Source organism: Molothrus ater, chromosome 6, assembly GCF_012460135.2.
Source record: "Molothrus ater isolate BHLD 08-10-18 breed brown headed cowbird chromosome 6, BPBGC_Mater_1.1, whole genome shotgun sequence".
Lineage (NCBI taxonomy): Eukaryota > Metazoa > Chordata > Aves > Passeriformes > Icteridae > Molothrus > Molothrus ater.
The window spans coordinates 13,464,922-13,488,207 of record NC_050483.2 but is presented as its reverse complement, the minus strand read 5'-3'; the positions used below and the strand labels follow the sequence as shown (position 1 = coordinate 13,488,207).

At 36.8% G+C, this 23,286-nt stretch overlaps 1 protein-coding gene across 9 annotated transcripts in view; it reads left to right on the top strand.

Annotated features, from left to right (window-relative positions):
• The window catches only part of PLEKHA7 (pleckstrin homology domain containing A7), a 146,067-nt gene that overhangs the window by 119,886 nt on the left and 2,895 nt on the right, over nt 1–23,286 (top strand). For 5 of the 9 annotated variants that reach the window (XM_054515194.1, XM_054515192.1, XM_036384116.1 and 2 more), the window contains 14 exons: nt 1,787–1,867; nt 3,760–3,828; nt 3,996–4,076; nt 4,922–5,071; nt 5,953–6,054; nt 9,472–9,580; nt 10,428–10,666; nt 11,075–11,263; nt 11,551–11,668; nt 12,508–12,587; nt 12,986–13,186; nt 16,337–16,489; nt 19,005–19,138; nt 19,954–20,096. In XM_054515194.1, the coding sequence (XP_054371169.1) occupies nt 1,787–1,867; nt 3,760–3,828; nt 3,996–4,076; nt 4,922–5,071; nt 5,953–6,054; nt 9,472–9,580; nt 10,428–10,666; nt 11,075–11,263; nt 11,551–11,668; nt 12,508–12,587; nt 12,986–13,186; nt 16,337–16,489; nt 19,005–19,138; nt 19,954–20,096 (1,849 nt within the window). The remainder of the gene's footprint in view (nt 1–1,786; nt 1,868–3,759; nt 3,829–3,995; nt 4,077–4,921; nt 5,072–5,952; nt 6,055–9,471; nt 9,581–10,427; nt 10,667–11,074; nt 11,264–11,550; nt 11,669–12,507; nt 12,588–12,985; nt 13,187–16,336; nt 16,490–19,004; nt 19,139–19,953; nt 20,097–23,286) is intronic. The other 4 variants (XM_036384118.1, XM_036384119.1, XM_054515193.1 and 1 more) reach the window with 2 other exon arrangements.

The window sequence follows — 23,286 nt, the reverse complement described above, 5'->3', positions numbered from 1 at the left end:
ACTTTTCCATTATTTGTATAATGTACCATATGTTCCTGTGAAAATGTGATTAATTATCACTGTCATTGTTTTCATGTTATTACAGCTAAAGTATTTCAAATGCACCCATTCATCCATCCATCCATAGAGAGAATCTGATCAAGTAATGCTAGGAGGTATTTCTTTTTCACAAACAATTCCATATTATACTGAGGGTCCTATCATCTGTCTAAATGACTTCTGTGTCTGGTACACTTGATGGTTGGCAATTTGAAAGCAAATCTAGAGTTCTTAATATCAGGTTTTGAAGGGGAAAAAAACCCAGCAAAAAGATAGAATTGTTTTGCTTAGCAAAGTAGTTTGCCACTTTCTGTGGGATGTAGGATGTCTTGCCATGTATAAATCACGTGGTGTTCCTGAAAATGAAGGTGAAGGGAAATTTAACACCTTGTTATCTGCTGGTTTGCATGTACAGAGCTCACTGGTGCCATGGGGTGTTGCCTGTGAGCTCATTGCACCTATGAGGATGTGTATTTCAATCTTGTCTAATATTTGTATTCCTGAATATATAACCAAATATATACATGGAAAATATTACTACAGAACCATATATGTATTTAGCATATAATATAGGTGATGTATGTGTAATCTAAATGATCAAATATGTAAATTGCTGGAATCATTAATATACAAATTTAAAATTGGTTGGACACATTTGGTTTTAAGCCTTGTCCTTGGTTTGTTCATGGCTTTGACAAATGTAACTGCAGCCCAAGCCCTCAGATGAATTTTATGACAAATTACAATTTTATAAGTCCTTCAAGGTGAGAACTTATTAATAATCACAGTCTTTTTTCCATTATAAAACACAATAATTTTCACAGTTGAAGTGACCACAGGTCAAGCAAAATTCTTGGGGGGTGGTTCTTAACTTTTTGGTGGATTCTGTCCAGATTAATTTGTTGCAGTCTGGAGCATGAAGACATATTTGGTCTCTTAGAGCTCCCCTTGTGCCTTCCTACTGCTTGTAGCACCTAACAAAAGCAGCCAGAGAGAAAAATGGTAAGGGGGCACCTGATACTTCTGTGCAAAGAAACTTAATGCCAGCTGGTTTCCTTCTGAAAATCATGACACTCAAAATGTCAAATGTATTTCCAAATGAGTGATGTAAATTTTCAAAATGGGCATTTCTTAATAACCTTCTTTCAGTCGTGGTCCAGAAATGTAAAATTTCAGGTCAGGCAGGTTGTTGAGAGATTAAAGAGCCCATGTGAAACTGGAGAAGGTGTCCCTGTATTGGTTACATTTGTGCTTTGCCACTAAATGTAGCAATGCTTTGATTTGTGATACCAGGAAAAAACAGTGCACTGCATGAAAGGAAGCAAATGATACAGATTTTAGTAACAGCAAATTCCCTGGTCATGTATGTAATATCTTCCATTTAAGAGGCTGGAAACTTGGCTAGGAAGCCAATTAGTTCAGGTATCTCTTTTGACTACACTGGGCTTTGAATTAGACCCACCCTGATGAAACAATTTCAATTAGGACTGAACATTTTGGAACTGGAGTTAGTTAGTTGTTTTTGTTTTTTTTTTCACTAAATCCATTATTTCTGGAGATCTTTCTTAGAGGTTTTGAAATAGAACTTTTCAGTGTGGAATTGTGGTTGAGCAATTAACTGCAGAGTGCTTAGGTGTGACCTGGGAGTGTGTGATCACTGCTGCTCATGGAGTTTTGAGTTCTGAGGTTTGGGGGTTTAAATCTTGACGTCTGTAACAAGCTATGACTAAACTTTTGTTTGAAACAGATAGAAAATAATGGACCTCTGATCAACATGATATACAAAGTGCTAAAGAACTCAGCACAAGGGTTACTATCCAGTATACATGTAAGACTGCTTGCATTGAAATGTGCTCATCCCATCGCTTTTTCAAGTAGCAGTCAGTGTTCTGGCTTTTTACAGGTGTCTTTTGGTGCACAGTAGTGCTTTCTGTAAGATTTTATTTTTACTTCTCTTTTTTCCCCCCCCCCTCTTTTGGAGTCTGTATGCGAAATTATGGCTGACCTCAGTGTTTGGTTTCATTTTATCATGTTTTGGAAATGAATGTGTCAAGTAGTGACTCCTGTGTGGAATTTGGAAAATGTGAAAGCATGCTTAATCCTCATTATGTTGTCATGTTCACTGCTTGATAGTTAACAAATTCCTTACAGTTCTGATTAAGTAATTTAAAGTATCCCCAGATTCTGTAGATGTGTTTTATGTTAATTCTGTTGCTTTGAAAAAGGCTTTTGCATTGCCTTAGCTTGCAGGTAATTAAATATGCAAAATTATTACTTTTGATATGCTGGTATTTTATGTTTATATTTAATTAATTGTTACAATTATCTATAGGATTTAGCATTTAAATAATTTCATTAATAATTTTGAAAGACAGTTTTTTCTTCTACATAACATCTAATTGTTGAAAAAAAATAAAAAAAATTAAAGCTTCTAGAGGCAATAAATACTATTGATTTTGGTGATGCAGAAGTAATATTTTACCACTCAAAAGTACATGAGAAGTCTTTAAATGGAGTCTGCCACTGGAGGAGAGAAGATGATATTTACCTCACTTAGGGTAAAATTTAATTACTTTTAAAAAGCTAATAGGGTCCTGTAGGTGGCTCTTAGGTTAATAAGAAAAATATGTACCTTCAAGTCTGGAGATTGCCAGTTGGTAAAAAGGCAAACTGCCTCTTTATACCCTCTTACCTCACTAAAAAAAACAAACAACTTCAGCTTTTGTATCAAAATCTCTCCTCTTATATTACTGAAGACAATATTGAGGTGAATTTTTCTCAATAAACTTTTACCTGTATATGAATAAGAATATGCTGTATATGAATACTACTAACCACCAGCTGGCCCTGTGGTAAGACAGTATTTGCTCTAATGAATCTTTAAAAGTGTTCCAAAGAGGTGATAATAAATCAATAGATTTTAAGGCTTTGAAAAAATGTATTATTTATGAGCTTTATTATATTGCTCTTTTCTTAATCTCATTTATTCACAAAGAGGGTCCTGTGTAGGCAGTGGAAATAATAAACATCCCCACAGACACAGACATGCCTTAATTTTTAAGGTTGATGTGAAGGTTGGAAGTACAATTGAGTATTGTTTTGGTACTGATTCTAAAACTGTTATGTGAGAAGGTAGTCTCACCAGAAATGGAATCTGAAACCAGTGACTTATGGAATGAGAGATTTGGTACATGACAGCCATGTGAAAATAGATTAATTACATTTCATTCCACTATAGCATTTTTATGGCAGTCTGTCTTTGGTAAAATCCACCCTGTGCTGAGGAAGATACTGTCCTTTGTAGAATGAAACACTTGCCAAAAGTTGTATTTTTAGTCATCATGAATGCTGCTATTGTTGCAACCATGCATTTAAATGAACGATTCCATTCCTTTGGCTTCAAGAAGGCTATTAGAGCAGAACTGTTAAAACTACTAGATCTTGCAGGAAAAGGACTTTTGTAACCAGAGACAGGTGGGATTATGTTGTTTTGTACAGAATTCCAAGCTGCTGGAAGAGTTACTAAATAGCTTAATGTAACTAGTAATCCCTTTTGTTAACACTTTTCAAAAACTAAAGTCAGATTTCAAAATACTTGTATCCTTTTCTTTTCCTTAATAAAAGTAAATATTTAACAAAAGCTTTCTTTTCACTTCTGAGGCATCATTAGGTTTTAGTTTGCTACAAATTTCTTACATTTTGAAATTCTGTTCCTCTTAGGTGACAGGACGTGACACCTTGAAAGAAAGAAGTGCAAAACCTGTCAAGGTTGCAGAAAGTGATATTGATGTAAGTATCAAACACCACTTCAGCACCTCTTGCACTGATTTGTCTGTTTCTTTTGTACAGTTACAATGGTCATTATTATGCTCCTTGGGGTGAAATATTACAAGGGGGTACTTTTCTGCTTGGTTTTTAAATTCTAACCTTATGTGTGTGTATGATTTCATTTCCAGGTGAAATTGAGCATTTTCTGTGAGCAGGACAGAATTCTGCAGGACTTGGAGGACAAAATAAGAGCCCTTAAGGAAAATAAAGTAAGCAGGTTAAAAAGGGCTTAGTAAAGCAAAACAAACTTTTATCTAATCATGAAGTATAAAATAGGAAATTATAAACAATAAATTGAATTAATGGATGATGATTGCACTGTATTGTGTGTATACTTCTATGATAACAAGAACTGGGTTTTATTTCAAGATTGAGTACCCATTCTGAGAAAACATGTTTTTGAAAGTGAATGTTTTAAACCCATCTGCTTCACTTCCTGTGAGCTATAGCTGTCAATAAACTGAGGTGATTATAATAATAATAATAATAATAAAAAAATATATATCCTGAAATGAAAGTGCTGTTCAGGTGGATCCTGTGGAAGAGCTACTGTGCACAATTAATTCCATTATTTACTCCTGACTAAATGAATTGGGCCTCTTTCATGTTTTAGGCAATATTTTAAACCCTCACACGACTGTTTCACCCACAGCAGTGAAGGAGAACCTGTCCTTAAACAAACAGCTCGTGCTGGGCTGTGGTGGGGCTGTCATAGTTCTATACTGCTTAAGGGAATTCTTCTGAAACTGTAAATTACACTTTTGTACAGAGGGTAAACAGAAGAATTCCCCTCTCACTGCTTTGTGTTTTCAATGGTTTTGGTTGCTTAATGGGAAGATTTAATAGAAAATATCAGATAATTTTGGATACAATAGGTAATTAAGGCTCTTGCAGTTTTTGTTTACATGTGATTCTCCAAAACAGGAGGCCAGTCCTAACTTCTGTTGGTTTGTAGGGAAGACTTGGGGCATGGAAAACACCTTTCATCTTCCTGCAAGTAGGTGCATAAATTTCCATGTAAATGTTGTAAACTTACTGCTGTCTTCTTTGTTAGGATCAGCTGGAGTCTGTTCTGGAGGTTTTGCACAGGCAGATGGATCAGTACAAAGACCAACCACAACATGCAGAAAAAATATCTTACCAGCAGAGACTTTTGCAAGAGGACCTTATACATATTCGGGCTGAAATATCCAAAGTTTCAACGGTACGTGTCTTTGGTTGCTTCAAGAAAACCAGAATTAAAATCCCAGTTAGGCTAAAACTGTGTTGGTCATTGGATAGGGGAGTTAAGACCTGTTCTAAACAGTTTTGGTTAAGGTACAGGATACTAAACCAAACAAAATTAAACAATCTCTCCAGCTTTGCTTTTCAATGGCTGCCTCCCACACCCTCAAACCAAACAAAAACCCCTAACCTTTTCAGTGTCTTTCTATGTTAAGCATGGGCTTAAATTGCAAATCTTTCAGCTAGTCCTTTGAAAGTATGTGATTCCAGGATGTTTTTCTGAGGTAAAAGGAGTTGGGAAAATCTGTTGAGATTTCAGTAAAAAGTTACCATTCATATTATAACTTAATAAAATTCAAATGTAATTTAATGGTTTTTTCACTGTATTATTACTGCCTCTTCATGAATGAGACTAGATCTTTGTAAGACAGTTTCCAAAATTGCATCAACACCTTCCCTATAGTAAGGTCTGATCACTAAAATGATGGTATTATTTAAATGTACGTAGTCAGTTTGTGTCTGTAAAAACTGTATGACTTTCACAGTCAGCATGTAAAATGTGTTTGTGGGCATAAATAGCAAGTCCCTGGAAAAAGGGCTGTACTGGTGCAGGGATTCTGTTACATGCCAGTTTGGTTTTGTGTCAGGAAGCTGGCCAGAGGTTTTTGACTTGATCGTGCAAGCCATGAAGGGTTTTCAGGTGTATAATCAAGTCTAAGCAACAACGTAGACTAAAATGGATTCTTTACTTCTTTTTATAATAAAACAACAGTCACTTCAAAACTCTTTGGTGCTCAATTAGAGGATGGAGAAAGTGGTTTTGAAGTTAGCACTGTATTAGAGTATTCCTTCTGTTAACAGGAGATGGAAAATGCCTGGAATGAGTATCTGAAATTAGAGAAGGATGTGAGCCAACTGAAAAAAGCCTTACAGGAGCAGATGAACAGTTCATTGGTATCTCAGGTGAGTCCATTTCCAGACACTCTAAACACTTAGAGGATGGCTTAGTCTGAACTTCAAGTTACCATTTCATAAGAGAATTTTCTCTGCCATTTTTGCAGGGTGTTCAGCTGTCATGTAATTTGGTTTGCAGAGTTCAGGCACTGTGGCAGCATGGCTGTGCAGTGAGAAAAACCACTGCATTGTCTTGCAGCACATGCAGTAGTGCCATAGTTTTTCATAAGTTGTCTATGCAAATTTGTCGTTATTTTATTACGTCTTTATTACATGCTGACATCTTGACATTGATAACCTATTCAATTTATCAGACTGTGCAGAGGACTTCTTAGCCTTCCATTTATTTGATCTGACATTGTTGGCTTCTTTATCCATTTTTAAGAGCATCAGTCACTGGTTGGTATTGTCATTACTTGTTCTTTATCATGTTCTTCTATTTATGGAAGATTTATCTCTGCAGATTGTTTTGTGAAGTGGAATAAGTGTTTAACAGCCATCAGTAATTGAAAGGCATCTCAGTTTTAAATCAATTACTCAGTTTCAAATTTTAAAAAGAAGCTTTGTTTGAAGCTCAGTTGTTTTCCTTGCTGAAATGCATGTGGAATACCAGATTATTTCTACATACCTGCTTACAGCTGGTTACTTTATTCTCAGGGAATACTGGATAATTTTCCTTTGTGTGAGCTGAACACAAGGAACACAGTTAATATATACATTTTCCTCAAATCTTTGTCTACTTTTCCAAATATCCTGGACCAAAAGAGCTCACCAGTTAAATTTTTAGCTTGTTTGCATTAAGTATCTGATCAGATATAATTCGAAGCCTGTTTATTTTCACTATGAATGAATAAATGTTAGTATCAAAGCAGGAGTTGTAAAACCTTTTTTGATTGCATCAAAGTACATTTTCATTTGCTTTTCATTTTGGGGTGTGGGAAGTGATTCAGTTTCTGGAGTCAGAATATGTAATTGAGCTCAGCTGTAGAATATATTTTAAAGAAAAAATCCTGGGGGAATATCAGAATAAAATGGTCCTTGTATGAAATTACTTAGTTTAACAAAGGCAAATTACACCTTTAAACAAAATATACCTTTTTAGACTACTTTGAGATTAACACCTAACTGGAAATTTTAACATGCTTAAAATGCTGGATGTGTGACATGGGATTCACCAATACATATGGAAGGGAGTGTGGTTTGCACAGAAAAAAAATGTTAATTCAGTTTGATTATCATCTCATATCACATAAGTGATTAATTATAAATACACACACAGCCATAAGCACGTTATCAGTTGTATGTGTGTATACTTTTATCTATCTATACATACAAGTATGCACAGATATGTTTGGCTAAGTTTTAAAAAATGTTTCTGAATACCTATTTTGGAGATTCAAAGGAGAACTGATTTTTTTCAGAAAGTACTGAATATTCTAAAAAACTATATGCCTTCAAAGAAGTCTCACTTGACGTACCCATAATAGTTAGAATTTTTTGATCTCTGCCTAAGGGCATGTAGACTCAAGATTGTTTATCTAGCATTTTCCAATAGCACTAAATTAATACACACTGTATTTAAAAAAATGCAGTCTTCGTGGAATATTATTAAAAATTCAGTAAATTTGCAGGCTCAAGTTGCTGTAGGAGACCACTGATGTTGTTTCAATGTAGCATTAATTAAGAGGTTAAAACCTAAATGTTTAGGCAGCTTGGTCAGAGTGAATCTTGCTTTTTAGAATGTAGCTACAATTGTCTTTTGCTGAAGGGTTGAGGAGGATCTGGGCATGCTGAATTTAACTGAGATGGGTTATTTTATCGGTGATAACTTCTTAGTTGGTAAGTGTTTCTCCTCTGGCTTTGTGTCAGTCTAAATTATGTTTCTGTTTGAAAGAAGTTAGAGAAATAAAATGTTCTCTCCAAGTTACCTTTTCCTGCCTGCCAATAAAGTGTATTTATACCCCTCTGTAAACAGCAATCTTGGCTTTCATAATTTTAAAATTAATTCATCTGCTCATCATTCGGCCCAAGTCCATTTTAGATTTAAAATATTCTCTTCACATCAATATTTAAGTAATGAGAAGAATTAATATTAAAAGATCTGGCTTTTCTACATTGCTAATCAAACATTTTCTGAGTGGTTTCAGAAGCAGGATTTTCAGTGCAACTTAGTGTTTTTTTCACCAGTTCTGAGGCTTGATTATTGTAAATCCATCATTTGGTTCCTTGTAGTATGATTAATCTCAGAAAAATGAAATGAAATGTGCAAATTTATAGTTTGTGTCCTGACAATCTTTCAAAACATGTCCTATCTATCGAGTGAGTTTACTACAGGCAAATAACATTCTCCATCATTTAAATGTTTGTGTTCTTGGCACCCTGTTTGCTGATCTGTAACCTGGCTGAACATATTTCCTGATTTAAGACAGAAAGTGGAAAGCAATTTATATGCCTTCCTTAGCTCTATGAGGTGTAACAGCTTTTACTGAAGTTTTTTTCCACCCTCAGCCTTATAGGATTAATTAGTAGCTATTTTGCAGCTCATGGCAAGTGATGAATTTCTGGAGTTCTTGAGCAGTTTGTGAGCAATTCTTAACTTAAGTGTTTCACTGCTTTCGCTTTCTTTAATGGTATTGGTTTTACCAAGTTAATTCTTGATGCAAATTTTTGAAATCTGTGTTACCAGGCTTTAATGAATTAGATGACAGCAGCTATTTAAGATGATTGGAATGACTGAAATGGTGGCTTCAGGAGCCAGGCTGTGATGCAGCTCAGTCTGTAGACAAAGCTTCCCTTTCTTTCTTTCCTCTGGAAAAAAGCCTTGGTAAAGCAAATAGGATGCAAGATGAGACCAAGTCCTGGAGCAGCAGCAATATATTGTTTTAACTTGTAATATATCATGGCCAGTAGGCCTAACAACTCAAATATAAGCAGAAATTAAAATTGTCACCACTTCTGAATTTTGGGTTTTTTTTTCCCTTTTTTAATACTGGATATTTCCCCTAAAAGTATTGAGATGTTTTTTAAGGTTGCTTTAGCAGTCTTAAGTTTGATAGGTGTAGGATTTAAGAACAAAGTTCAAATTAAAAGGTTCTGGAAACTCAATTTATGTAGAACGTTAAAGTATGTTTTTGTAGTCTGACCAATATTGTAGAAAAATACAGACTTGTCTTTTCCCCTGTCTTCTATAGGAAGTCTTCCAAGAGTTAAAAAATGCTTTAATAAATTTTATGGACAAGATATGGTTGTTGGTGTTTTGTATTTATTAGTTTTTATTTTAAATAATTATTTAACTAATTTCTAAACACCTAAGTTTTCATGTAAGTTCTGTAATTGTAGTTTGGTGGTGTCAAAAGGAGGAAAGGCCCATAATAAATTAAAACTGAGGTACAATTAATTTTTTTTTTCTTTTACTACAAACAACAGGAGAAAACACAAATACAAAAAGACTTATGGAGAATTGAAGATGTTACAGCTGGTTTGAGTGCAAACAAAGCAAACTACAAAACCATAGTAGACTCTATAAAGAATCCAGGTAAGGGGAACCTGATGGAAAAATAAACAATATACCAGTGCAGCTGAGTCTTTGGGTCTGTGCAAATAATCTGGAAATTTGTTCTGCTGTAGAAAATCCAGTTAATTCTGCTACTGGATGTATCAGAAATCTCTGTTGATTGAGTGCATTAACTTGGTGTTTCTTTGCCTGAGGTGACAGAGGTTTTTTCTTGTTTGTTTTCACATACCAATGGTTCTAAAATGTAACAAGCCATAAAAAAAGGGAACAACAATAACAATAATGGGCTACATTTTTCAGATTGCAGAAGGGGTTCCTGTCAGGTGCCAGGCCCTTACCTGTGTAGTATCTGTTCTGCATCCTGTCCAGGAGCTTTTCTCTGTGTTTTTCTCTGGGTTTATTGTTTTTTTTCCCCCTGGATGCAGCCCAGCTGCTTTTGCTGCAGTTGCCTTTCCCCTCCCTGTTCAGGCAGGTGTTTGGTGGGCAGAGCAGCATCAGCTCTGGAAAGGGAGGGAGGCACAGTGTGTGTGGTCTGCACTGCAGTGGCTTTATTACATTTCAAAGAGGACCTGATGTGTCGGGGTAGCAAGAGACTGTTAACGCCTCCTGCAGAACTCACCTTTCACATACAGAGATGAAATAGTTCTGAGATGGTCCAGATCTGCAGGCAGCTTAAGGAATCTGTGGCATGGGGCCAGATGCAGCTTATGGACTGATTCCATATAACTCCCAGGCTTTTCCTTCCGTTGCTCCCACTGCCCTCCACCAGGAATTTTACGGGATGATACAGAGCTGTGTGGTTTCCTTTTTTGCCTGAAAGGCTCTCTAGATCCTCATCAGAAAATGGTTTTGTCTCTTTCTCCCCTAGAGAGAAAAACAGTGCCTTCATTTTCTCAGTCTTCAGTGCCTTCCTTACCAGCTTCCCTTGCTGCTGTGGAGAGCAACCTGTCCGTCCCGCAGAGCCCTCCGCGCAGCCCGCTGAAATCCCCTCTGGAGGTCAGGCTCTACCCACAGCCCTATTTCCAGACCAGGACACAGCACCAAGCACAGCAGCTGAAAAAAATCGAGCCACCTCTTGAGTCACCAGTCAAGCTCAAGCCAAAGGTTGTAAGTAGTGCTCTTGTGAGATTCCTTCAGCAGCGTTTCCGTTTCCCCTCTGTCGGGAGCAGCGGGAGTGTCGTGGGTGGGAGGTGCACACACTGTGGAGACACAGCACTGGGTGTTTGTGCTGGAGCTGAGCAGCAGCACTTGCAGCACAGTACATGTGGAGCCTATTGTACAGTGGCCATAGACTGGTTTGGAATGTGTTAATATTCAGAGCCTTCCTTGGAAATGCTTTGTGGTTGATTTCTTGGGTCTTGCTTGGGCTTTAAAGCAAGACCAAGTGGAGTGGACAAAGGACAGCACACTGAAGCAGTCACAAATACTTCACATAATGCACTGGCCTTTATTTTGCAGTTTATGCCAGGCTGTTTTCATGCTCTTTGCCAAATCCCTGCGTTTTCCTGTTCCCAGGAAGATGAAGCACCGCCCAGACCTCCTCTCCCTCAGCTGTACAGCCCTGAGGATCAGCCACCAGCTGTCCCACCCCTCCCCAGAGAAGCCACTGTCATCAGGCACACCTCGGTGCGGGGCCTGAAGCGTCAGTCAGACGAGAGAAAGAGAGACAGAGAGCTCGGCCAGTATGTAAATGGAGATTACAGGGTGAGCACTCACACTCCTGTACCCCTGCACTTCAAAGAGATGGGAACCTTGAATAAAAGATGTTGTTGTCTATAGAATATATGGATCTTTAATAAAGTAATCATGATATAGAATGGTGGAGAGATAACAATGATATAATAATAATAATAATAATGATCCGTGCCATATGATAGTAATGGCAGAGAGAGATGTAGCAGTCCAGAAACAAAGCTTCAGGATTTGTTTTAGGATTATTAAAACATGCTATCTGTGATTTCACTTGAGCTGATGAGTGTTTTTCTGTATAGGTGGAGCTGCGTTCATACATGAGTGAGCCAGAGCTGGCAATGATAGGGGGTGACCTTAGCCACCCTTCCAGTGCTTTAATAAGCCCTGACAGTGGATACCAGACATTACCTACCCGTGGTAAGCCAGGAATTTATGGAATTGATCCCTAACAGTACTGTCTGTATAGGAGCTTTTCTCTTGTAGGGTTTCCTGGAGATGATCTTTATCACCAGATCAGTGTTTTAAAATTAACCATTCAGTGGAAGTTTAGAAATTTTGTGTATTTTAATGGTGCCGTTACAAACAATCAGCCTTTAGCAAAGCAACTTAATATAGAAGGCTTAAAAACCCCCATAGCAAAACATGGAATTGGCTCTTAGAATGTCTCTTATATTCAGAGTTACTTTTCCTCATAAGTTCTGTGCTATCTTTTGCAAAGTCCAAGTGTTTTTAAAATACCTATATTGCCATTAAAATGTAAGTGATAAGGTAGATGAATATAGTACTCCAAACATTATATCTGACTTGACACTCCATCCCCACTGTGCTATTGTCTTGCAACTGGTTTTGAGGATAGAGATGATATTTGGGCCAAAAGCAAATGATTTTTTAGTCATTTGCTTCTTACTTCTTCATTTCTAACTGTGAATGTTAAGGTTTTATTTTCTTAATAGATGTGATTATTTGTGCCATCCATCTACTCTTGTACACCTGAGTTCAACCTATCCCTCCTTTTATATAATCTTCTAAATTATTACATATTTTTCTGACTTTCGATCAGTAGCGACCTGATGCGCATTGTGTCTGGCTGAAATGAAATTTCATGCCTCTTATGATCATCTGAATTGCAAACTGTGTGCTCAAATAGTGACCAGAATGCCACAGAAACAGGATAATAAAATTTAAAAAACCAAACTGATACTTGTCTTATTCTGTCTGTCATTTGATTTTAAGGCATTCTCTTTTTCCTCGTAAAGGTTTGTCTGGATCAACTTCCAGATTGCACCAGTCATCTACCATTTCATCATTTGCAACACTTCGAAGGGATAGGTCCAAGGTAAGTTTTAAATAAACTTCTGAAGGCAAATGTCTGAACTGCTTGCAATAGTTAAGCCCAGAGTACGTTTTGTGTAGCAGGAAGTGGGATTGCAGTAGCCTGGGAGAGGAGCAAGAGCTGTGATCTAATGAAGTCTCCAATTCTTCACTTTCTTAAATGAACTGGAAAACAGACAAACAACTTACTGGATTTCAAATAGATTTATAAAACAAGGTTTAGAGCCAAAAATCAGCACTACTAATAGGAAATAGAGTTGAGGGAGTGTATACAAAGAAATGCAAAGTTAATAGAATAAAATTTAGTAATGAGATAGGAGAAGGAGTCCATTTTTTTTTTTGTATACTTCTTATAAAGTATTAATTACAGCATGTGTTTTGTGTGCCTTGTGACTTCTCCAGGAGAGACCAAAGAGTGCCTTGGAACGTTTATACTCTGGAGACCACCAAAGAGGCAAGATGAGTGCAGAGGAGCAGCTAGAAAGAATGAAGAGACATCAGAAGGCATTAGTGCGGGAACGCAAGAGAACTCTTAGCCAAGGAGAAAGGCAGCCCGTTTCATCTCGCCCTTTCATCAGGCCCGTGTCTGCAGACGTAGGCTCAGTATGTTAGATATGCCTTAAAAGGACTAAACTAAAAATATCTTTGGATTTCTTCTTCTTCTTTTTTTTAAATTTTTTTTTTTTGTTTTCCCCCAGCAAGCACTTTTACTTGAGCGCGTGTGATGCTTCTAGTCCAATTAAATTAGTGTTCTGTGGTATCAAATGAGTTCAGAGAGTGTGAGGAACAGATGATATTTTTTACTCGTAGTTATGGTAAATGTGGCAGGTTCAGCAGGTAAGTTGGTCCGAGGTTAGTGATGAGTGGAGATGCCAGTATTTTGGGGTGATTTCAGAGCCATGATTTTTTTTTTTTCCTTGGAATTGTATTTAGAAAGTGACAGAAGCTTGTACAGTTTTAAAAGTGCTTCATGATGGAATGGGCCTTTTAGAATATTGCTTCTCACCATGGGTGTTTTTCCTTTTAATTCATAAATTAGCCTGCAAGATAGTCAGTGGTGATATCAGACCAAGGTGGTGTTTGTTTGTTCTTTTTAAAAAAGATGATAAATGGATAATCAGTTTTAAAATCTAATCATGCTGATTAGGAATTTATATAAGAGCTAATGTATTCTAATTGATACAAATTCTTCTTTAAATCTCAAAATGTAGAATATTCTAATAAGGCTCAAATTTAGGCTGCTAAAGAAAAGTATTTTTGTTGCTTTCTGAGAGTAAATGCTGTGCAGATGAGAAGTTTATAATGATACATTTTGGATACTAACCAAAGCAATTCTGATTGGTGAAGTTACCCAGTTGCTCACTTGGTGCTAAACCAGGATTGTACTGTAATTGCACTTATGCTGTGGTCTTTTAATTTATTTTTTTATTTGGTCCACTAGAGCTTTAGAATGATCACATTGTTTTACCTAATTCATTGCACAAGATCTCTTGCTTTTAAATTTGTCACTCATCATACCTAATGCCTCTTTTTTTTTTTGTTTGCTTGCTTTTAATTTGCAGAATTTTGTAGCTACTTTAAAATTTCTAACTGGACTACTCAATTTTTACCAGGCTTAATTGCATTTAGTACATGTGTGTCAATTGCTGGCATTGAAAAAACCTTATAATCAGCTTTTCATTCCCACTGTTCTGTAGCACTAATTTGCAGCCAGTTATTTGTATTTACTTTCCCAGTAAATACAACTGCACTGCTTGGAGACATTCATCTGTTTTGTCTTCTGTTTTGCAATCACAGATTTTTTAAAGACAGTGCATAATGTTTGGGAATTGTAGTATTACAGTACCACTGTTACTTTCATACTTTAATTGGAAGAAATAAATCTGAGCTTCTCATGTTTTCTGATTCACATAACATACACAAGTTGAATTGAAAAGCTTTCATAACACTTGTTATTAACATTTGTGGCAAACACTTTATTTATAAATTTGGGTGCCATCTTGGTCTTTTTCTTGCTGTAAAGAATTAAAATAGTTTTTCAGCCCTAGTAGTGTTTTGTAGAGGTCATCTCTTGTACCTATGGGGCTTTGATATGCAAAAGCATGTTTGATAGCACAATTACTTACAGCATTACAATTATTTAGCAGCCACAATGGCAAACAGTTAAATGTATGATTGAAGTGCTGCTCAGTGTGTAACATTTGCTTTAAACATACATTGTATGTGTAATTCTAAATTTTAATTGGTCAGCTCTCAAGTGTAGGATGACATTTTAAGTATTGATCACAGTACATGAGTTCATTTGTTATATACAATGCCTTTTTAATGTAAAAGTTGCAACATCAAAGCCAATAAAAGAACTGCTTCATAAGAATGGTTTGATGTTTTTCTTACCTATTATATAACAACAACTTGAAAATGATCCTGTGTGTTTAAAATATACTATCTCAATCAGGCCTGGTTCGAATATGAGTAGAAGGATGAGTTCGGAGTATACTCATATGAGAAAAATCTTATTTTTTCTGTCGAATTCTGTCATGTATTAATTTTTGAGATATAATTGCCTCTTACCTACTTAACTTTTTAATATACATGGAAGATACTTATCTTCTGAGTGAATACTGAGAGCTTGTGCATGAATAGGTTTCAATTAGATTTATTAATGCAAGTGACATAATGAAGTCTAAGGACTTCATGTGGAGTTCAAACTTCATCCAAAATAAGCCAAATATTTGTACCAGAAATACTGGAGATATTTTTTAGAAACATAAAAGTGGCACATTCTCCTGTGGATTCCCTCAGAACCTTGAGGAGATAATTTTGTTGTTGTTGTTGGTTTTGTCCCTTCTTTTTTTCTACTGCTTTTAATATCATCTATGGTAGAGTTGCTCAGATCTACTGGATGGAATGATGCTACAACTGAACTTAATTTTTTGAACAAAAAGGTATTGGTAGTATCCTTAAGTGTGAGTTTATATGTAACTGCATTGTGTGTAGTTGTATAGGGACTACTGTGCAGTGCTTTTGGGTACTCTACATTATGCAGCTTAGTTTAAATATGCTAAATTTAAATATCAAAAAATATTAAATAGTTCTGATTTATATTGCTAGATATTTATGTTTTAAAGACTGTGTGGAAGACTTTTGCAGGTAGCCAGACTCTGCTTTTAGTAAAGTCTGAAGAGCTTAGAAGTCAATTTTTTTTCACTTCAAGACAAGTTAATGCTGATACACGAAATAATATCAACTCTAAACAGTAGGTATTATTCTAAAAAGATACATAAAATTTTCAAGTTGTGATTCTCAACCAGCACTGTAAATTGCCTTTCTGTGTAGTCATCCAGAACCACTCAGCACAGCCTCTTTACAATGCCAGGGACTACTCTGCCAGCCTGTAGGCTCACTGGTAGTGGAATCACTCCTGTGATTCCAAAGGTGTTGTTCTGTGTGTGGCTGGTTCCATGTTCATCAGCAAATGTAAAATTGGGATTAGTAAATCTCTTAGAATCTAATACTGCTGAACATATAAAATTAAACAATACTCTGAATTCCTCACAGCACAGCTAGAGATCAATACTCTCACCCTTATCTACCAAGAAATGCAGTTTTATTTTCTTTCTGTTGCCACTTTGGGGGTTTGCCCTGCTGATTCTTTCAGCAGCGTAGCTTTTGCTGCAGTAGTGATGTGCATTGCTGTATGGTGAGTTTGGCACTATGGTTGAATGCGGTTAATTGTTTTGTATCTATTACCAGTGGAAACGAGAGCAAGAATTTGATTTGCAGTTACTTGAGAGGGCAATTCGTGGAGAAGACAAGGATGAAAATGAATGGTTAAAAGTTCAGCCAGTAGCAGTGACAGAGACAGACCTGGAGCCTCAAGACTATGATTTAGATATCTGCAGAGAGGTAACATTCACAATCTTTTGCCTCCTATCTTCTGTCCCAAAACATTAACCTTTCTAAGTTTTAGGCAGTGAATTCTCATCTTTTCTTTTGAAAGTTTGCTGGAAGTTTGAACTGAAAGGAGTCTTTTGAGTACTGAAAATTTATGACCTGGCACCTTTGTAAGGTTTTTGTTCATACTGTTCTAGTAGAAAGAAGAAATTGAAAAGTTGGCTCTACTCTTTTAAATATATATCTCAGGATTTAAAGGGAAGAGTGATTAAGTCAGGGAAAGTTCTGTAAATTGCAAAAAAAAGACGAGAAGACAACATAATGAGTATTTTAAAATGAGAAGCAGGAAAGAAGGACAAGTTAGTTCCCCAGAGCTACCTCACTGCTTTTCATGTTGACTGGCAAATGATGATAGGGAACAGGAAGCACTGCATTATTTGGGCTTGAACAGAAAACTCATTTCTGTCAGCTTTTGGAAGACTTGGTCAGTGTGCTGGGCACTCGAGAGGTCTTTGCTGGGCTGCAGTAAGGGAGGAAATGTCATTTTGAAATGCGATTGAGCCATCTGCTGGGAAGGAGAGAACACAGCAAGGGGAAAGGCTGCAGGGGGTACCTTGTGCTGTGTTAAATGCCGTGGGAGATGGCAAACCAGTACAACCATTAATCGTAATTAGACTAGTAAGCACCTGTACTCTTCTGAAAGCTGTTGGCAGAGTATCATTTTACAGACAGAGATATTTGTAAATGGTTTACTCTGTGAGTTGTTATCTGTTGAACTCTATGAGTGGATTTATCTTTCAGTTAATCTTTGTATAATTTTTACAGAAAATACAGGTGCTTCTGTAAACTTCAGAAACAGAAAATAACTTCTGTTCTTGTGCCTTTCCTTGTTGCACTCTGCCATTAATTTTTCTTTTCCAGAAGGCCTTTGGGGTTATGGGAATCATTTTGTACTTCGTTTAAGCCTTGAATAAGAGACATTTTTGCTCATAGGCATTTCTGTCCTGCTTCAGAGTAACTGAAGTAGGTCTGAAGCTCTGGGTGTAATGCTTCTTTCTCAGTTTACCCAGGTTAAAATCATACATTTGTGTTGGAAGGGACCTTAAAGATGATCTAATTCCAGCCCCCTGCCATGGGCAGGGACACCTTCCTCTGAACCAGAGCTCCATCCAACCTGGCCTTGTTGTTCTTTTCCATTTCATGTGGCCATTCTCTTCACCTGGCAGGCACTTCTGTGTTTGAGGTACCTCTGTGCCTCAGAAGGAGACATGCTCAGTTCTGTCTTTCAGGAAATCCATCTACTCTTTCAATGATTAATGTGATTGTTATTCTGAAAGTGACAGGATGAGCTAATGTAGGTTAGATACAGTATGGAGATAGAGATACACATTAAAAAAAAAGTCAATATATTTCTGTATCTAGACCTCCAGAGAGGAGTTGGATTCAAAAGTAGGGAAGTGTAGTGAAAAAATGAGGATTTTCCTGGAAGCATTGGCTTTGGGTTTCCTGAGAGGGAAGTCTAAAAACTTGAGGCTGTGATTTTAATATTATTGAGTGTGCCGGTGTGTGTTCTTGGCATGAGATTCCCTGTGATTACTCAGCCTAAGCACTGGGGGTTAGGTCAGGCCACTTTACATAATCCATTGAATTAGCATGAACCATGGTCAGTGGTGAAAAAATTTAGGATTATTTTCATTGAAAACTTGAAATTTTGAAGACTCATTGCCTCATGAGTGTTTTAACAAAATTCCAATAATAATAAGAAAAAAATAGTTCTCCTTTACGTGATTTCTGTTTATTCACGCATCCTCTATTTTTGTTTTCAAAAGCAGTCTGTTCTGTATGATAAGAATTGATTTTCAAAGTTTGTAAACTGTATTTTCATTGGGAGGAGTGAAAAGTTCCCACAGACTAATTTATCGTAGTAAAAAATTGTTTCTAGCTTCGTGCAGTCATATGAAAATTTTCAGTCTACAGAATTAATTTATGAAATGTGTTTTTCACAATCACACAGTGCAGTGTATTTCTGTTTGCCTTTTTTTTCCCCTTTGCTGCTCACAGAAGATTGTCCAGTCCCAAAAGAATGACACCCTAGGTTGAAACTTTCAGTAATATTTCCTTTCAGATGTAGGAAGTTCTGGCTGGCATGACACAAATACCATGACATTGATATCTCAGGATGTCCAGTCAGTCTCAGAGTGGTTGCTTCTTTCTGCTGTAAGAGCTTTAGTCAGTGTCTATCTTGGGCTGTAAGCCTGAAGAAAGGTTTTCTGTTGATTTTGACTTCTTCTGTAATCCCTTTAAATATTTGTTCAATCTATCTTCTGAAGTAAAAAGAATCAGAGGGAACACTGTTGAAAGGGCATCAGCTAGATATCCAGAAGAAGTGTTAAGCGTCAGGTACATGTACTGACTGTGAAAATCCATGCTTTATTCTTTTCACTCTGTTCTCCCATCGAGGAGGATTTATCTCAATTTCTTTTAAGTCTTTGTTATTGAAAACTCGATGCTTGCTTTCTTTCTACAGTTGTCAAAACCCGAGAAGGTTGTAATTCCAGAACGTTATGTTGAGCTGGAGCCAGAGGAGCCTCTTTCTACAGAAGAACTGGCAGCAAGGCAGCGTAAAGCAGAAAAGATAAAGAATATTCTTACTAAATCAAGGTTAGGCTGTAGGGTTTTTTCCAAATCTTACAATGTTAAACATTGAGAACTAACATCATACAGCAATCTTTATTTCTGTTACCTGAATGCAGCTTGTAGCTTTGAGAAAATGCACTCAGAATTTATGTGGCATACTCAGAGCTGCTTTTTAAAACAAGGTAGAAGACATACTGATTAATTTTATGCATGTCCATTTTCTTGTTTAGAGAGTCCTAAAACAGTAGTAAGTCCTTACCAAAGAACTCTCATCTGAGAGTGAGGAGGAAGGAAAGGCACAAAGCTGGCCACAAGCAGAAGAAAAGTCAGCCTGAGAGCAAGTTTGTTGTGGCCGGAGAGCTGGAGTTGTGAAACAACACTTGTGGCTACTTACAACTAACATAGTCAGCTGAAACATTCAATTTCCACAATTTGATATGTCAGGTACCTGCTCTCTCTTAGGAAGGGGTACAGCTTGAGGACCACCAGGTTTTTCATTTTCCTCTGAGCACTAGCCAGGAATTTTACTACCAACATTAAATAAATAGCACTTTTGTAGTGCTTTCATTTAAGCACATTAAGGATATTTCAAAAAAAGAACTTTCAGATGTTCTTAAGGCTATGCAGAGATTGTAATTGAACGTGTGGTGACTGTCATTTTTCCTTGTGTGCTGTAGTATTTGCATACAACATCAACCCTGCTTTAAAGAACCGCAATAAAACACGGAGCGTGATAGATGAGATCTGAAAACTGCTCCCTGAATCCAAGCTCGTTCTTATCTGCATGGTGGATTCTTTATGTTTGCAAATGTTAATGTTGTTTTTCACTTTCCCCCCAGTATGCACAATCTGCAGCCTACTGTTGCCCAGGACAAACACAACTCGATTGATTTAGATTCACAGCTGCAGGAGCAGGAGCGCATCATTACCATTTCATATGCTCTGGCTTCTGAAGCCTCTCAGAGGAGCAAGGAGGTAGCAGGTAATGCTTAGTTATTTACAAAATAGCAGCTATTCCTTACCAGCTTCTCCAGTTGTGTGGGGTTGTTGCTGAACTCCTGGCATGAGAGAAAGTTTTAGTTATTCATATTCAAAATAGTGAAAAAGCGTGTGTTGGTAACAAATGGAGAGGGGCTAATGATTTACATTGAGTATTTGGCCTCCAGTGGACAGGATAAAGAGGCAAAATACTGTGATCAGTAAGTTCAGAACTTGGAAACTTGCTCTAACTAAGAGTACTAAAAAAATTAGCATTTTAATTCTCTATAATTACATTAAATCAAATATTTCTATGTTCATTTTTTGAAAGTAAACGGATCTGTGACTTCTAAAAACAATCAAGGAAAGAGGATTTGAAATATTTTTTTAAAGAGAACAATTCCCTGGTCTGGTGATGATGAGGCTAGAATCATTTGCAGCTTGAGCTGTGTGCAACAGGCTGAAAAAGAGCTTGTAAAATGGGGATTGGCATGTCTGGTGACCAGGATGAGAGGTCAGAGCAAGACAGCTCTGCAGGAATTCTGCTTGATGCCTGGAAATTAATAGATCCTTTGCAATATGTTGCTAAAAGTGATAATTTCACTCTTGATTGCTTTATAGTTGAAATAAGTAAGAAATGTCAAGAGATTTGTATCACACAGTAATCCATGCAGCAGCCATTTCCCCAAGTGTCTGACTGGCCATTTATAACTGGCACCATTCACTGTTCCAGTGGAGAATGGAAATAATGGAAACTTCAACTATGATGGAGAAAAAATATGCACATTTCTCATCCAAAGTTGTCAGTTTAAACTTATGGCTGTTGCCACAGCAGCCCCTAAGACCTTCCCATTAAAGACAGATGATTCCAGTATCGGGCTGCGTGACGTGCATCTGCAGTAACAGTGTTGATTGAGTGTGGCTGTACACTCAGGGGTGCAGTGCCAGCTGAACCTGAGGGGGGAATGGCATTTTGAGGGGATGGAATACATTTCCAAGATAGGAATCTTGAGACTTCAGAGAGTTTCTGTGGGTAATTTAACTGACTGGCAGGGAGAAAATGATTTGCTGAGGAGGCCAGATGTTATAAAGCTAAACCAAACAAACAGAAAAACATAATTGTAAAATCATGAGAGCAGTTCAGGAATAACCTTGTGGCCCTTCAGGCCATGGGTGTATCAACAGGGCTTTTCCACAGGTGCTTTGGTCCCAGTTCTAGTGACCAGAACCTTTTAACAGGTACTCCAATCCTTTGGTTATGGAATGGAAATTTTTTTCATGAGGTACGAGCCAGGGGAGCATTTTGCCACTTGAGTTCCAGCTTCTGCTGGGAAAAGGTCACACATCTGGGCTAAGATCAGCCCAGATGAACACAGCCAGTACCTGAAATCATTCTTCTATGTCAGAGCAGAGTGCCTGCCCTATTCAAAGGTCTTCTTGGGGCCAATTAAGTTACTTCTGGGTGTGCTTGAACCTGTAGCACCTCTACAGTACTGAAATAAGTTTGATTTTTTAAAATATTGTGTAGTGAATTTAGTATACATTTCATTCCTATAGGTTTTTTATTTATATATTTTAATTTTTTATGTTTGATTATCTCAAAAGTGTGATTTGTCATTTCCTTAGATATATGTAACCACAAAAATCTTCTTAATTCTTTAGTTGCCTCAAAGAGGGAATTAAAATGTGTATTGGCATTGAAATGTTTAAATGCTGCTTCAGAAAATTTGCAGTCAGTTGTGAGATAAGTTTTAGTTTCATTTTCTTTGTGAAGCATAGCAGCTGCCTCTTTTGTCTTCACACCCTGAAAGAAACCCTAAGACAGTAGCCAAAGGCTATGGTTTTTAAGGAATTCCAAACTTTTATATTTGTGCGCAGCTTTTGTTGCCACACTTCTATCTCAAAAACTCATTTCTTGAAGCATGTCTTGCTTTGATTTCAGTTATTTCTTACTCCTTTAAAAGTAAACACCTCCCATGGTATACTCTTAAAAAGAAAACAAACAAACAAACAGAGTGGTTTGGTTTTAATAGAAAATCTACAAACCAGAAAAGAGTTCAGGATTTTTAGTTATGGCCTATTTTCTGATCAACTGAGGTGGTTAAAAAGGAAAGTATTTGACACTTTGCACAGCTGATTTTACATTCTCACTTAGTCTCATATTACAGATTCCTTCACATTTTTATTTTTGTAGTTTGATTTTTGAAGTATGGGTTATTGTTTGCTCCTTGATGATGAAGCAGACCATATCTGAAAACCCCAAACTAATTATGTAGATTGTTTTACAAATATTTATTTATGAAAGAGAATGTGAAGCTTAACTTTGCCCATTTTTCAGGGGTGAGAAGTTATGTTAGGATATTATGCTAATATAAATCTTTTAAGATAAGTTGTAAATTTATCTAATCTTAGCATTTCAGAGTTCCCTCTGTTCCTAATAAGAAATCAACCTTTTGACTGGAAATCATGCCAAGAATCTGGAAAATTAAAGTCAAATACAAGAGTACTAAGAAGTCATTTCCTATGTTGTGTGCTTTGGCCCTCTAAAACATAAAAGCAGAATTTTAGATCAAGCTTCAATTTCTTCAATTTTATGATTATTGTATTCCAATACTATACCATTATTCAGGTTTATAAACAAGAATAGTTTTAATCATTGTATTCTTTATCCTGTATTTTCAAACTGAGGGATGAAAATGTATTTACTGTATCATGCACTGCACTAAGCAAAATATTATACATATATGTAATTTTGTAAACATTATTTTTCTATATATATTATTTTGGTTTCTGCTCACTGGCATATAACAAAGGAAATGTTGAAAACCTGTACAGCCTCAGTGAAGTCTGGAAATCAAATTAGCAAATACAGGTGCTGGTCCAGAGCTTCAAAAGCTTTAAAAGCAGGGCCTAGGAGAGTATGTCAGTGCTCTGTGCCTTCATAATGTTCCAGTGAAATTTCCTCTTAAGATTGGTTGTCCATATTCTCATGCAAATAGGAATCTTTATTTGTTTCATTTATGCAAGGAGTAGAAAAAAGCAGCAGGTAGAAATGTTGTTTACCTTGTGTTCCATGTGACTACAATAGTGTAGCACCTCATTCATTGCTCATCGGGTGGTAGAAAATAAGGGTGACTCTGTTTATGATGTGAATGTTTGATTGTGCAGCCTAATTCCTGTGTGTGATCCCTTCT